Source organism: Perca flavescens, chromosome 9, assembly GCF_004354835.1.
Source record: "Perca flavescens isolate YP-PL-M2 chromosome 9, PFLA_1.0, whole genome shotgun sequence".
Lineage (NCBI taxonomy): Eukaryota > Metazoa > Chordata > Actinopteri > Perciformes > Percidae > Perca > Perca flavescens.
In genome coordinates this window covers 15,958,548-15,976,136 of record NC_041339.1, presented here as the reverse complement: position 1 = coordinate 15,976,136, position 17,589 = coordinate 15,958,548, and the positions used below count along the sequence as shown (strand labels likewise).

Below are 17,589 nucleotides of genomic sequence, written 5' to 3'. Positions count from 1 at the left end.
CCACGTTGGGCTGAACAGAGGAGCCGACAACATGTCCTGTCTCTACATCAGAGGGATCTTTCTCACTATTTGTTGGGCTTCAACTGTGAGTGATTTACTTTAACTTCACTTTTGCGAAAGGATTTTTTATTTTATTTTGCCATGCAGAGAAGCTATCTTTGCAGGAAATGATGTACAGAGTTGTTTTAAAAAACCGAAACAATGCGAGAACTATGAGAGGTGAATAAATAGGCATAGCCTATAATCTACAAATTCAAGGTTATTTATCTCTTACTTTTTCCATTTCCATCTTCTACTGTATACATGCATTTTATTGAACAAATTATTGACTTATGGTGTTCAATGAGCTTTAAAACAAGACACTAACGGAGCGTGCATGCGGGGGTCTGTGCATGAGTGTGTGCACGACCTGCATCTGTCTGGCACCTGGTAAACAGCTGTATAGGTCTTCACAGGTCCAGAGTAATTTTCTCATCATTTACGAGTAAAATACAGTATCAGACTGATTTTAAGTCAGAAGTATTGGAAGTGAGTGTGTAAATATTAATGCAGCCCCAAACACCAGTAGCCTATATTTCTTTTTGTGTGTGTGTGTGTGTGTGTGTGTGTGTGTGTGTGTGTGTGTGTGTGTGTGTGTGTGTGTGTGTGTGTGTGTTTAAATTAATCATAAAGTCAGTTTGGTGGATACGTGTATGCATGTATATATACATGAATATATTAACATAGGCCTGGCCAAGTATGTGTACATGAGTGCATGCAAGAAATTTGACTCAGTTTTTTTTATTGCTCTTTTTTATTACACAGAAGGACACAGCTGGACAAATAAAGGTTAAGAATTGACAGACTATTATGTACGCAAGTATGTAAAAAACGTGTATATATACATGTGTATAAATATATAATACGTAAAAAGCACCAATGACCAACAACAAATAATATATGTGGTAAAAACGCTCAAAATTCACTGGTTTTAGCATCCATTTTGGTTCCAAATGTAAAGATTTACTGGTTTTGTTAGTCTTCTATTATAATAAACCAAAGTTAGTTTTGGACTGTTGATCTGACAAAACAATAGTGAAGTAAAATATAAAGTAGAAGTACCGGTGAGATGCAGGTATGTGAGTATTGTGTATTGTAGGTATATAGGTATTGTGTTTGTGCATTCACAAAAACATGTAACAGGCCTATTGGAAAATGTATGCATATGGGATGGGATAATAGCAAAGGAAATGTTAGATGGACTTCATTTTCCATTAGACTACCCTCCCGCCTCCCACAAACACAAACAAATTGGATTATGTTATGTTACCTGAATTCACTTTATTTAAAAACGACTGAATGACTTTTGTTTGCTGATGTTACCACTTTATTTACTATGTGCAGTGATTGTTCAATTCATCTTGGCAAATCAACTGTGAAGAAGGGAGATGGGCAACAAACTGCACAAAACGAAAGCACATTCACATGCCGACAGCCTGTTTTTATCGACTTCATAAAGTTATTATCACATGGGCATCTTGCTAATTTCAACACCGCAATAGAAGTATGAGAAGCGGGCAAACAGGTGGAATGATCATCAGCGTGACAGAGAGAGAATGAGAACAGGGCAGACAATATGGTAATAATCATCAATATGGTCAACTTCAGTCTATTCATTTTCAATGCTAAGGACTGCAGAGAATTATAATTTACTTACTGGGGTCCATCACACACACACACACACACACACACACACACACACACACACACACACACACACACACGAGAGAGAGAGAGAGACCACGGTCTCCCTGAATTTTCAGATACGATTGAAATTCTGCATTTTAAGCCGAGAGAACAAAAAAAAAGGAAACATAAAAAAAATTAAACGTTTTTGTCTGGTCATATTTTTTGGCTGCATGGTGAAAAAATACGTTCAATGTTCAAATATACACCTTATCTTAACTTTACAACCTGAATCACCTCACAAGCAGCCAGCAGATTTTTACACATTTTTGTTAGACATTTTGAGAAATATTTATAATAATATAATATAATAAATATAATAATAAATAATATTTTATGCCAAGAGTTAGATGAGAAACTCAACACCAGTCAACAATATACACTGTACAATAAATACAAAGCTAACGTTACATTTGGCAGCTCGTTTAGCTAAACGACAAGTTGTGGTTTGGCCAAGAAATAGGACAGCACATAACCCTACTGTAAAAAAACACAATTTTTCTTTTGCACATTTGTATACAAGATACATGTGTAAATTAGTTAGCTTTAGATGTACTGGTAGGCTAGCTGTTTCCCTGTTTTCAGTCTTTATGCTAGGCTAAGCTAACCAGTTGCTCGTTCCAGCTTCATATTTAATGTACAGATATGAGAGTGGTATCAATATTCTCATCTAACTCTTAGCAAGACACCTAATAACCATATTTCCTGACATGTTGTATATTTCTATCCTGTGCCACTGTTAAAGTGCACCTAATTTGCTGTTGAAAATAGAAGTGAACATCTGCAAAGTGAGCTCAATTCGATGGCCCCTTTTTGGGTAGTTAGTGGATAATGGACTTCACCCCTCAGAGAACATTTTTCACAGCAGACTGCACGCTAACCTGGCAGTGTAAAGGGGCCTTTAGCTTTCCATTTAGTTTCATGGCTCATATTATCCAGACTTACCTTATGCAGCCTCCCATCTCCCTTCTTATGTCTGTTTCTGTCTCCTAAATGCAGCATGGTGTCTCCCTTTATCCCATCATGCCTTTAAAATGCATGAGCATGTCACCAGCCACCCGGTCTTGACTCTTGCTTTGTTCCTCACCCCCTGCCATTCAAAGCTTTGCTCGCTTCCTCTCAACTGCACATCATTCTCATGTATAAAATATCTTCACAGCATCTCCTTGCATATACAGAGAAGCCATGTGTGGTACAGTACATGACCCCCCATCTGATACACAATGTGCTATTTAGCTGATGCTTTTGTGTTGTGCACTTTAAGGTAAGGAGTGCATACGTCTTTTCTGTTTTGAATATAAATGGTCTAACTCTGGCGCTGTTTATTCCATGCTCAAAAAATGTATTATAACAACAGCCATAGTTTAGCAGACAACAATATACCGTTATATACATGTCCCACCTTGAAGGACATTTACCGCAAACTCAGGTTTCTCTGCAGGGGGCAAGGTAAACCATTTTTCCACGATTCCCCCGCCTGCCTTTGAACTGGAAGAGCAGTAATTGCTGCGTAAATTGTACAATGACACCTCTCATTAAATTATTAGCATTGCATTAAGAAAAAAGAGGACTGGCAGCGATTTGGTCAGGTTGCTTCCGACACGTCTGTTCCACATTAGTCTCGCTTTGCCAGACCGTCCTCCAAAGCGCGCTAGTTCCACATTAATGGAGGGAGAGATGGTACAGAGAGGTTGCTTTGTTCCTACCTATTTAAAGAAAATGGGGCAAAACATTTTTCCAACAACTGTCAGGAGGATTGTGTTCAATTCCACCTAGTTTTCTGTATTGTGTTTATTCTGTAGGTTGTTTTGACATATTTGTTAAAGTGGTTTGTTATTCTGCACAAACACAAGCTCCGGCTTTTTTTCCAAGAATCCCATTATATGTGTGTATGTGTGAGATTGTGAACAAGTTGACAGTTAAGAAACAAACCGAGGAGAAAGGGCCGAGGTGAGGGATTGCATGGAGAAACAGAAATGGAGAGTTTTGATTCAAAGCAATTTCACCTATGGTAATCTATTTTCAAATGTATCCTGATGAATTTCAAGGCGTGGAATTATTCTTGATGTAATGCCCAGCCTGTTGGGTTTAAGTTATTCTAATGCCAGGGCTTTGCCTTTGATGTGAATCTCAAAGGCAAACTATTTTTTGTAAGAGGCACCTGTTTGGCTTGATTGAATTAGAAGATTAGATATCTTATCTACTGACATTATATGGGAATATTTATCAATGTCTCAAATAAATGAATATGTTTGAATCTAAAAAAATCCCTGTTTGAAACTCATGAATTGACTTATTTTACTTTTATGATTAAATATGAAAAGCTGTACATTTTGTACACTGCCATTACACATTTAGCATTTAATTCTCAATTTCCAAAGTGATTTTGTTTTTCCAATAACATCATACCCTCACTCAGTTCAAATCCTATGCACACCATTACGATAATAAAAAGCTGTATCTATGCAAGGCGTACTCAGTCATGTAATTTCATGAAATAGCTCCAGGTGGGTTTTGTACGGGTGCAGATGTTGCTGTTTGACCCTCAGAGAAACTCATAGATCTTTTTAATGGAAATGTTTATAACACACAACGAGCGCATCCTATTGGATGACACTCAGAAAGCTGGTGAGTGGGGGAAACTCTCCAAAGGGAGTGTTTGTGGTCCCAGAGGACTTTAGCCTCTGAAGCTTCTTATTCATTAAGAGTTACCTCAGGTGTTTCAAAATGCGATGGAACTAAGCTGAATCCAGGACAAACGTCTGTGCAGCATGCATATCAATAGCAGAGATGACTTCAGTAAGGCTGTGTTTGTGACCTGTTGGGCAGTCCTCTGTGTTTTTAGGTATTCATCTTCAAAAACCAAATGAGAGACTCAAATAGCGGCCTCAAAATTAGTCAGCATGGGAAAAACTAATTGCAATACATTCTCAAAATTTCGAGTTATTTTGGAATTGGAGGGGCATTGTAATATCTGCCTATTAATACCTATTTAGCCACTATAACTAGATAATACTTTCTTCATGCAGTGACTGAAAAAAAGAGCTTTTGTTGCTGGTTGTTTGTTGTCTTTTTCATGGCAAATTCTGTACCAGACTGGCTGTGAGATTGAAATCAAATTGTTTCTTTCCAAGTCAATAGCAGCATAATTGAAAATTAAGGGATAGTACCATATGAAAGCAGATATGATGTCAAAATGTGTAGGCATATAGAAAGAAAGCTGATGGATACTGTTCTTCAGTAGCTACACCATGGACGACTGCAGGAAACACACACTGTTGCTGTGTGTTGTTGAAGCTAACAAGAAATGACCCTGCCTGTGGCTCTGACATTTACACCCAAGACCACTTGAGTTTATCTGCAGCATGAGATAAAAAACACAGGACACTAATTTAACCCAGAAGTTACAGTAAATAGAGAGAAAGAGAAGTTGAGCCCCTTCACACAAGATTCTCCACTTACCTCCACCAACCTTAATAATAATATGTTTTATAATGTTCTTAGATTTGTTTGGCCCGCCTTGCCACTTTGACCCTTTTCCTTGGCATTCCTATCATGTGGAAACCTGTCACCACCAATAGACACACACACACACACACACACACACACACACACACACACACACACACACACACACACACACACACACACACACACACACACACAGTGGTGCGGTACAGTCCAAAGGATAATTACCACATTCGTGACAATCCTATGCTCATTCGGTCCACACTCCCCTCATCCCCCTCTTCCCTACGTTACCCTCCAACATCCACCTTCCATCGGTTCCTTGATACAAGACGTTCCTTTTTGTTTTGGTCCGAGATACTGTATATGTCAGACAAATGCAAGTGCAGTTATTCTGATTTTATTTTTCATCAGCAACTGGAGGGATGAGCAGGGGCAGAATAACAGAAGGATCTCTGAGCGGCACTAAATGGATGAAGCATGGAGTTGTTGGAGGCCAAAACAATCATCTGTATCCTTAGGAACAAATTTTTTTAATGAATTTTCTGAGCTTCCCCTCTCTGTGCGCTGTGGTTAAAGATCATTTAGCTTAATGCCACCTACGGAAATAGGTCATTTTTGCCAAAAGGTTACTGTTTTGGGTGGAAAGCATTTCCTACTAAAGACAAAATGAGTCACTGCCCTTTAGAAATTGACATGCACATAAAATGCCTTTTTCATGGAATAACAGACTGAGAAGCCACTGTATCCTCTGCTTAAATGTCTGTTTATATCTAATTCCTTCCTTCCTTCCTTCCTTCTTTCCTTCCTTCTTTCCTACCTCTAGGCTTTGTCAAGCCTGCACCCTGAATGCGAGTACATATTTCAGCTGGAGAAAGAGGAGCGTCACTGCCTTCAGTACATTGCAGAGCAGGGCAACAGAACCACAGAAGGTGTGTTTTCCATTTTAGAATCACCCTGCAGCAGTATAGCTCATATAAATCCAAGCGTGGCTGTAGTTGTGATATGAAATATACTGCAAATGTTCACATTAAGTACAAGAGTCTAACGCTGGAATGAATGCATCACAAAGAATCATCAGTTGTCAGGGTATCCCAACTGCAGAATGAAATCGCACTGGGTGATTTATCACTGTGATGCATCTGTAGAGGAGACCATTAAGGATAGTTACATAAGGATTTATGTATGTTATCCATCTCAAGATAAAGGTCTTGGTTGCAGATCTACAGTACTTCCTCATTCTTGTTTTAATACAATTTACAAAGAGGCGGATGTTATGGCTTTGAGGTATGTCGTTGGGGGTATTGTGCATGATACACCCCATTTACCTCTACTGTATCTCCATGAGTATATATTTAAACTGTGTGCATTTCAGGCAGCGGTGTATGGCAGTGCATATAAATGTGTGTTTATGGAATCTCTCTTCTAATTAACTTCCCCCGATAGACACATACTTACCTTCTTTCTACTTTTCCGAAAAGGTTGTCGGCCATTCTGGGATGCAGTTGCCTGCTGGCCTCATGCAGAAGTTGGGGAAACAGTCCAAAGAGCTTGTCCTGCCATCTTCTCCCTCTTCAGAAACAACACAGGTGAATATGGATCCCATGGTGAGGGTGTTGAGATAATGACCAGAGCAGTAAAGGTGTTTTTGATCCTGATCATTTCATAAAATGTGTTTATTTGTTTACTCACTAGCGGCCCTGTGAGGCTGTGCTTTGAGCTACATGCTAATGCTGCGTTCAAGTCATATCGGATGGATGGCAGAAATGGGAAAGATTCTCATCTTAACAACAAGCAAGCGTTCATATGACAATGCGATTGTATGATCACAGAGTTGGTTGTGTGTGAGATAAAATAGATAAAAAATACTATGCATTGACACAACTACAATATATCCTTCAAATGTGGGCATACCCACTACCATCATGGCTAAAAACATGAAATATTTTAACTCTTTCTCTTGACAAGTGAATCCAATCTGAAGTGATCTCTTCACGGCTGACCCTTTGATAACTTGGCCTTTCACCTCAGGTTCAGTGAGCCGTAACTGCACCAGCGGAGGTTGGTCCAGACATTTCCCACCGTACCACATCGCCTGCAGTGTGGATGATGACATTCCTGAGGTAAGAGTTGCTGGGGGCGAGGCAGTTTAAGAGGTCTGACTGGGGAGCGAGAATCCAGACATCATGACAGGAGGAGAAGCAACAAGGAGGAACTGAGAAAAAAAACGAATAAAAACAGGGACAAATGCAGACCGCGTCGCAACTTCCTAAATCAACAGACCGAACAAGTTAAATTAGAAAAGAACATGTTACAAGAGGTTATGTCAAAAAATTGTGTGCAGCCTGTAAGACTGTAATGAAGTGAAACAGTTGCCCATACACCTACATTTGTTCCTTTTTGGGGTAGTTTAGATTTGAGTATGTATGCTTAATAGCTCGCTGCCTCTCGAGAGAAGAAAAGAAAATCTATTCAAACATAAATGTGCGTCATGTTAAAATACTCTTGCAAGGCAGTAAGTGAATTAAATACCACCCATCAGGTAATAGCTGAAATTATTATTTTTAAAATAATCTTGTTTCACAAAGAGAGGATGAGGGGAGGATAATTATTAGAAACTGATTTTGGTGCTACACAGAGCATCTTTTGTCTTGAGTTAAAAAAAAGACCATTTACATTTTCCAGTAACAGGGGCGAAGAGTCAGTAATTACAAGTTCTCATATAATTAAGTAGCTTTAATGCTTTATCTACTTTTTTGAGGTGACTGACTAGTCCAGTCATGCTGCCGTTAGACTCAGCCTCAAAATATGGAGAAAGCTTTCTTGCTGTAATGCCGCAGTCATCTCTTCAATGCAGTTGAGTCCTGAGCTTGTCGGCAATTTGGTGTTACTTTGAGACATTGCATTCATTTTGAGGCCTGGAAGCATTTTGAAAAGCCTGGACGTTGAAGTATAAGGTTCTTTAATACAAAATCTTCTTTTTCGTCTTGCTTCCAGACAGAGCAGATATACTTTGCCACAGTGAAGCTGATATACACCGTCGGCTACAGCATCTCTCTAGTGGTGCTGGCTGTTGCTGTATTCATCCTGTTGCTCTTCAGGTAAGAACAGATCACATTAAAATAAGTTGTGGTTGTCCAGATAAAAGGCAGACAGACTTTTATTCCATTTTTCATCAGTAACCGGTGCATTATGGTAATCTTAAGGCCACTGTATTCACCACAGAGAGCCAAGTTATCACAACAATATTGTTGTACTGTAATCAGAAACGATTATTACAAGACTCTCTTAGAGAGACGCCTTTAATAGTGCCATTAGCTTTGACACATTTAAAAAGGTGTCCTTGTGTAGTATATTAGAGGAATAGTATAATACGCTTGCACTTTCTTGTCGGGAGTTAGAAGAGAAGTTTGACACCACTCTTGCACAGAAGAGAGGTATCTGTCTTCTCATCTAACTCTTGCCTAAAAAGCAAATGAGCATTTTTCCCAAAATGCTGTACTTTTCTTTTGAGAAAGAGGAGCGATGCTGTTGTGAAAAGTCATTTTAGAGACCCTGAAACCCAAAAGTACAATCCAAACATAACTGTTATGAAATGAGTTGTCATGGTGTTATGATGCTAAAAACTCATCATCATTTTCAGTCTCATAATCCCTGACGTAATTCTCCTTCTCCACCTGTGTCCATCTCTCAGTTCCAATATTTTCCATCTCGGATTTGGACCCTTATTGACCTGGAACTAACAGGTCTTATAGTCCACTTAGCAACAGATTGACACAATGTCAAGGGTTTCACATAGACATTTAAAGAAATGGACCAACAGATCCTGTTGCTCTGGACGGAGACCAGTGAAGGATATTAGAAGCACTTTTCCGGTGATGGCTGAGCGTTACTGCGCAGCCTCCAACTGAGCTTGAAGATGTAGATGTGATGTGAGCAACATGTCTGAAAGTTGTAAGTCTTCTGGTAGCTGTGGCAAGAGAAATCTCAATCATTCTGAAACTTGCAGAGACGGAGAGCGTAGGTATATGTAAGGAGATAACATAGGCACAGGCTAATTATTGCTAACTAAAATGCTAGTTAACATTAGTATTTAAACTTAAACAGCTAATTACTCACCATGGTGTTATAGCTATTAGTTAGGTTGTAACAATGTGTTGTAAAGCAGAACTTATTTTGACCATCTGGCTGACTTGTACTCTAATCAAACCATCTGGCTTTGATATGTTTTTATGCGTTAGACAACACTACAGTACATTTATTAAATGTGTGTCACCTAATTTTTCAGGAGGCTGCGTTGTGCCAGGAACTTCATTCACATCCAGCTCTTCATCACATTTATCCTGAAAGCTGTGGCGGTGTTCATAAAGGATGCAACTCTGTTCTCGAGTGACGACACCAACCACTGCACCCTTTCCACAGTAAGATAATGACAATGGCGGGTAAAGGTTCTTGGTTGTAGTAAGAAATTCCTACGGCAGATTCCTCATCCCTCTCATCGCATATTGACTGTGCAGCTCCGCTCTTATACTAATCCCCCCTTACAGTTCACTCTGTGTTCTTCTTTTCCTTCCTGTGTTTTTTTCTGTCCAGTTTGCCTGTAAGGCCTCTGTGGTCTTCTGTCACTACTGTGTAATGTCCAATTTTTTCTGGCTCCTGGTGGAGGCGCTCTACCTCAATTCCCTGCTGCTTTCGTCCTTTAATCACAGCCGTCGGTGGCTCTGGGGCTTCAGCCTGCTGGGATGGGGTGAGAGACCTTGACATATACGGTTTCCTCAACATATGTCACGCTGAGCTGCAGAATTTGATTCAATTTTATGATATCCCTATATGATAATTTGTAGGTAATAGATGCAAGGATTACAGAATGAGGGGATTTAGAGACTGGATTATATATATTTACAGATACTTGAATTTTACTCTCTGCATTACATGTATGTTGGCTCAAGGTGAGTTACACTCGTGACAAGAAAATAAATCTACAAGAATAATAGTTATTAATGCAAATTGCCTAATAACTAATAGTTTGCAAGTGCACTCAAGTCCACATTGGTTTGTGTGGGCCAAGGCACTGCTGTTTATTCTGTTTATGCAGTCAGTGCATTATGTGCAAAATGTTTTTCAGCTTTTTTGATCTGAGTATTTTTTCAGACGGTTTTTCTCCTGATATTCTAACACTGGCACTGTGCAATTTGCAGTTTTCAGTCCATGTCTCCATTTTGGACACAGTTCGCAGCTTTTCTTTTTTCATTCGCATACCAGATTTCTTGATTTTTCAATCTTATTTCAAACCTATTGAGCTGAACAGTGAGATATTTACTGCAATTCTGTGATTCAAAGGAGATTCACAGCTGTCTTTAAGGACAACAAGAGGCAGACAGACTGCCATCAGCCAACATCCCCAACTTATTATTTTATTATTTGAATACAGCCAGAAACTCTCTCGGCTCGTTATCATCAGCTGTAATTACCAAGCAAACTGAATTAATTTGACATCCCTGTGGCAGTCTCTACTAATGTATTTGCTTATATTTGTGAGTTGAATGTTTCTGTCCCTTAACTTGCCACTAGTAAAATGAATACACAGAAATTTGTCCCAGCAGTGGCAAGGCAGGACATTGATCAGAACATATACTGTAGACGTGTTGTGCATGCAGCTTCTAAAATATTCCATTTACAGATCAATACAGATATAAGAAAAGTTGTCATTCAACAGGTTCACACGCTGCTGTCTTTTTATGATTCAGCCAGCTCAGTGTGTATTGATTGCATCTAACTGACATTAGTTTTTCTTTTTTTGCCTCTCCACAGGTGTACCTGTGCTCTTCACTGTCCTGTGGATTGGATCCAGGGTGTATTTTGAGGACACAGAGTTTGTATAAACTTCTACTGCTTCTATCTCCACAATCACAGTTATTTCCTATATACATTGACATGCCAATTTCAACATACATAATGACCCACAGAGCCACAGTGTAGCATTTTCGTAAGATTTACTGATATACAGTATAGGTTTTAGAGGAAGAAATACACCAATAAGACAGGAGGTGAGGCTCTAAACTTTTAAACCTTTAAAACAAATGTGTAATTTGTACTTAATTTGTACTCATTTCTATTTGTTTCTGGTTGTGACTTGATTTTTGTTCCCCGGCCAGTTGAAGTCATTTTACATTACACCTAAAAGAACTTCTACAGACGCACTAAAGTGCGCATTTCAAAATGTCTCCCTACATAGATGTTGGGACATCAACGAGGACTCGCCCTATTGGTGGATCATCAAAGGACCAATTGTTGTGTCTATAGCGGTAAATGCTCCTATTGTGCCAAAACAAATCTGTTAATTATGCCCCTAACGGATTACAGATTGCTATGCAGATTATTTGTTTTTGTGCATGTTAGAATAGAGAGTCTTGATTTTTTCATTCTTGCTTTTTCAATCAATAGGTCAATTTTATACTCTTCATGAACATCATCAGAATCCTGATACAGAAGCTCAATCCTCGGCTGATCCACTTCAATAACTCCTCTCAGTACAGGTAATGCTTTAGCACTACACACAGTATGAGAGGCTGAACTCAGCAGTGATAAAGTATCTCCTACTTTAAGACATTACTGCATGTACTGCTTTTATCAAATTTAGCTTTCATCTTTTCTCACACAATCTTGGATTTTCAAAATTGTGTCCATGTGACTTGTTTATCTTATACTGTTGAATGGACCCCTTTTCAAATACTTTTTCACTTACTTTAATACTTTCCCACTCTGATAAGTTCACACTTTGATGTAACAAAAGATGCAAATTGTGTGAGAACTTTTGATGCACCACAGTCGGAAATGCATAATTCATTCAGTCACTACTGAACCTCAAACTAGTCAGTCTGGGCACGTCTACCTTTTCACTTCCCAGAATCATAATTTGTAATTGAAACAGGCTCACTAATTGGTTGAAAGTGTTCAGGGACATCGTGCATATCCGGATCTTATTAAAGACATACAGCACCAGAGGTATGTAAGTTGAGTGAAGCTTGAATTAATTGCACCAGGTAATAATTGATATGTTCCCCTACACATAAAAAACACTTCTGCACTCACATTTTATTATCCTCACTTTGAATCATGCTCCTGCTGTAACCTTTCTCCTCATTAACAAAAGCTGTGTATAGACCGACGCACGCACGCACGCACGCACGCACGCACGCACGCACACACACACACACACACACACACACACACACACACACACACACACACACACACACACAAGATCCTCTTGATTGGTATCTGATGATTAGCTTGCCTGCATGCATGATGCTTTCCCGGAGCAGCATTCAGATTAGACACTCACTAAATGACTCCCTGAGGTAGCTTCACCTGCATCTTGTTTCTTTCCTTTTGTGCAACAGACGCCTGACTAAGTCCACCCTCCTCCTCATCCCTTTGTTTGGTACTCACTACATGGTCTTCAATTTTCTGCCTGACTACTTCAATGTTAACCTGCGCCTCTGTATCGAGCTCTGCATGGGATCCTTTCAGGTACACACATACACACAAGTACTAATTTTCAAATGTGTTGAATAAACTGTTTAATGAAACCTAATCTTAAAATTCTCCTTCCCACAGACAATTTATGTTAACAAGATTGAGAGTCTAGAGCCATGCTATCAGCTCTGTGAGGCTGTACTTAGGCAGAATGGCCCTTTGATAACATGCTCACAATAAATGATGAATGATAAAATGCTGACATTTAGCAGGTATAACGTTTACCGTGTTCACCATCTCAGTTTAACGTGTTAACATGCTATTGTTTGCAAATTTGCACTAAACATAAAGTACAGCTGAGGCTGAAGGGAATGTCATTAGTTTTGCAGGTATTCGGCATAAAACAAAGTATTGGACAAAATGAAATTTTGACCTGATAGAGTCAGGGGGTCACCAAAGTAATAACATGTCATCCTCAGGGAGACATGAATGTCTGGATATTAATGACCATCTGACTGATACTGCCATCCCTAGAGCCACGCTGCTAACAGGGATAAAAAGATTATCAAAGGCGTTTTGATTTGAATAACAGATTTAATACCAAATTCCTATTTGATAAAATGCTTTTCAAGAACACTAGTTATATGCTTAAAAATCTGTAATATAGTAGTAACGGGCTAAGCAGTGCTGTGTTGCTGGCAGTGTTTGAGTCTGCTGAAGACATGCAACCACAGAAAAGTCAAATGGCTTCCTCCACTTCATGTCGCATGTGGCACAGACAGGCGGGTTTGCTAGCTAGCTTGCCAAATTGATCAAATTAATTAGGCACATAGGTGTTACTAAATTATGTAATATACTGGTAACAAAAGTGCCCAAATAGCTGTAACCCAGGCATTGTTTATAAAAGAGGTAAAACAAGTAAGTCCAATTTAATTCTGCATAATTTAGTATAAAGATAAGAGCAGAGTGTACAGCTTTTTTCCTTTAAATTACACATATACATACAGTGTATTAATGAGGTAGAAATCCAAACCATTCATTATTCCACTCTTGTTTGCTGGCTGCGTGAGCGAAACTTAATAGATTTTCCCGAACCTATTTTTACTTTTTCAGCTCTCATTTGTCATCCAAGCTATATCTTCACATGAGCAGCGTTTTAATTGTTCCGACTCGTTCTAAGTGTTAATGGTTATTACTATCTCTCTTACAGGGGTTTCTTGTAGCAATTCTCTATTGCTTTCTTAATCAAGAGGTCAGTACAAAGCCACACCACTCTCAAGCATTTCCTATAACATATTTAACAAAGCACACAGGTATTGTACAGCTCTCTGCTGCATAATAAACCAGTTGACCCAGATCACATACCAGTGAGTTGTCAGGGCTTAAAAAGCAAATTATTTGAACCTCTCTTCCCCTCATTGCATAGGGAAAGGACCTCGAGCACTTATGTAACCACCAACAGTAATGTGAGGCCAACCACACACATGCTGTTGAATACTTAGTAAACAATAACTCTTAACCAATGTTCATCTGTTTGGTGCTTTAGGGCCTCATGTGTAATACTTGGAAGTCATGCAATTATCATATAGATGAATATATAAGTTCATATATATCTATATATCCTCTTATAGATATAAAGAATGTTGTTTATCGCTGTGGTTTATCAGTAAATAATGTTCTGATGCCAGAGGAAATGCATAATATCTAATTGCTTCATACATTTTACGATAGCCCAATAACATGCCACATAAATTAGATGACTGAATATCCAGTAAAATGTCCTGTGATGCAATGGGGAAGAATTTATTACATTTAGTTTTACCTGTACACAATATATTATCTGTTTTTGAAGTTTAAAGAAATAGTTTTGGGATATAGGCTTATTTCCACCACACCTGGGCAAGAATATGTAGATAACCTAATTTACATAACGATTTAAAGAAATATATGTGGCATATCTTAATAGTTTGAAAACAACCTGATATTGCATTTTGGGTATGTGTGTTTGACAGGTCCAAAAAGAGGTCCACATGCAGTGGCTGAGGTGGCAGGGGCGGAGCTATGGTGTGGTGTCACCTGCTCCGAAATGCAGCCAGATGGACACACCTTTCTAGGGGTGGCCTTCCCCCTCATCCTACAGGTCTTCTGTTAATTGGAGATTGCTTCTGTGCACGTCATTGTCTCCAATGGGCTGCACAGTACGCACAATACCAGTGGCTGTCGGCCACATCTGTAAGTTTTCATTCCAAACATGATAATAGACTTTTTACTAGCTGCGCTCCTTTTGCCAGAATTGGAGGAACTAAGGTGAACTTACCAATGGAAAATGATTCTGAAACTTCATGACATTTTACTGACACATTTCAAGACAGATCCTACCAATTTCATATGCATTTCCCTTGTGGCAACAACTTTAGAAAGATCAGCTTCAAGCTTTCCTTGGAGACCTCGCTTGTGAGCTGAGAGTTTAGCCTAACGATTAAAGAACCATCAATTAGCAAGTAAATAGTTTCAACAGATATAGGTTTTACCCAGCTAAACAATGCACTTTTGTTGTGTGTACATTTTAAAGGTCCCATATTATGCTCATTTTCTGATTCATTCTGTCTGAAATGTTCTGTTTTAGCGCCTGTATCTTCAAGCCCACATCACTTTTTCATAATATGGGATGTTAAAGAGTTGAGATGAGATGCTAAAGTAAGTATATTCAAAATTTGATTCCATATATCACAGATGCTATAGCTTAGCATGTTGAACATGTGAAGCTGTAGCCTACTGCCAAGTGACACAAATGAATCATCATTCATTTAATTCTTTGTATATATATGTATGGGTTTGATAATTTATTTATTAATTCACAGTCTGTGTTTACAGTAAGAATAAAAATAAAATACCTTAATTGCAGCTTAATAGATGAATACCTTGAAGTCACACTATGGCATTAGCTGCTAAGGTGTTGTGGTTTTTTTGAAGTGTAAACCTGCAACTGCACACTGCTGAGAGCCACTTCACTGCATGTATACTTGTGTGTTGTGTTCCGTCATGTCATGTGTTCGACTCCACCAATATGAAAGACGTCTCCACTGCCATCGGCGATCCAGCAAAGGACGGTAAAACATGAATGGAAACATTATCATAGTAATAATTCAAAATGATTTGACATCAATATATATGATGCTAACGTATTGTACAGTACTTTGAACTGCATGGTCATATAAAGAAGGATAAAACTGGATTCCCATAATTACCGAATTTGCGTTAGATCTGTTTGTGAGTGTTATAAGGTGATAAGATATTTTTTTTTTTATCAAGAAAAAAGGTCATGCAAAGTATTGAATCACTGCCCAGTTCTGCAGCATCTACAATCCTCTTCATGTAAACAAATGGTTTGCCTAAAACTGAATGTATAAACATGACAACTGTCTGACTAGTTTTATTGTCACTTTTCTCTGTTGTTGCATTTGGATGTTGCTGCTTTTCTTGTGCATCTCTCTGTGATGTTTTACTGCCTTGTGAAAAAAAAAACAGATTCCTGCATGTTCAAGTATAAAATGTTTACTCAGCTTCATTATGACTCTCTGCAACCTCTTTCACAAAATCAACATATAATCAGCTGGCAGCTACAGAATGTCCAATAAGTGATACTAAAGCCATCAAAGTCATTGTTGCTGCATGTAATTCAGATACAATCTTGATACAATATGTGCTGATACTGGAATCGTATATAATTCTAAAGTTTTTTTCATATGTCAGTTATGAAAACAATTGAAAAGTATTTTGTAAAAATTTTCCCTTTGCTTCATAATGAAAACCTTTTATTGTTGTTCTTAAAAGCATTTGTCAATGTGTCCTTTTTTATCTTTATCTTCAAACTGTTGCATTAACGAGGTACCTGTGTGTTTAAATACATATTAAGACATTTAAAAATATTAATAGTTGTATAAACCATATGTTATATTCCAAATCTTACTGTTGAGCTTGTTGAGAGGAGAAACGTTAGAAACCATCAGAAGATTTCTAATGGTTTCCAATGGGGGGAAAACAAATAAAAACCATCAACCATTACAGTAGATTCTTCACATAGTCTGTTTTGATGTCTGCATACAAACGAGTACAGACATTTAAAAAGTCACAGCTACAGGCACAACAATAAACTACTGCTTCCATGCTGTTCAGTGTGTGTCTTACTTGATTCTGAAAATTATTTTAAATTTTTGTTACAGTAATCCCTGTTTGACACATTTTTTGGCAAACAATACAAGATGAGTTCTAATATACTTGAGAGATTTGGACAGATCACTCAAGATAATGTTTAGATATAACATCTGGACAGAAAATGGGAACGGTAACGCTGCACTTTGAGCAAGGCACTGATGTCATCCAGTAGAGCTGCTCACTGGTCAGCAGCAGAGGACCAGACTTCCTCCAGTTAACTGACAAATATGTGCAATTCACCGTTATTTAACCAGGTTAGTCCCATTGAGGGTCTTTTGCAGGGGAGACACAATTAACAAGGGAGACGTGCAGTAGAGTTCACAAAAGCCTTGCATTCTGCTAGAGGTATCACATTCATCCATTTCTTTTGCAGATTATTCTAAGTGGCTGCTAGAGCAGAAAACATAAACGCTCACTCTTCCATCTCAGTATATGCAGTAACTCACACAGAATTGCTTCATAGATAAAATTATACCAACTCAAGCAGGGTTTTAAAGAAGTGTATAATAGTCAATCATGAAGCCCAACTGGAAAAATACCTTCTTATGAACTTACTCTAAACCTCCAAAAGAAAAGTTCATTCAAATATGTCACTGAAACCCCCAGATGTTTGCATCATCAGGCAGAGTGTAATAGACTTTTTAACCTAATGAACTCGCTTGTGAAGTCTCTCTGACCTCATGTTCCCTGGCTGACCGAGCC

The 17,589-nt window shown here is 38.5% G+C and overlaps 1 protein-coding gene across 1 annotated transcript; it reads left to right on the top strand.

Annotated features, from left to right (window-relative positions):
* On the top strand, nucleotides 1–15,487 carry ghrhrl (growth hormone releasing hormone receptor, like). The gene is made up of 13 exons (XM_028587864.1): nucleotides 1–85; nucleotides 6,020–6,125; nucleotides 6,675–6,782; nucleotides 7,225–7,316; nucleotides 8,191–8,294; nucleotides 9,482–9,614; nucleotides 9,787–9,940; nucleotides 11,005–11,065; nucleotides 11,429–11,498; nucleotides 11,638–11,729; nucleotides 12,597–12,726; nucleotides 13,883–13,924; nucleotides 14,685–15,487. Exons 1-13 carry the CDS (start codon nucleotides 32–34, stop codon nucleotides 14,784–14,786), a joined length of 1,248 nt encoding a protein of 415 aa, XP_028443665.1. The 5' UTR covers nucleotides 1–31; the 3' UTR covers nucleotides 14,787–15,487.
* The last annotated feature ends 2,102 nt before the right edge of the window (nucleotides 15,488–17,589 follow it).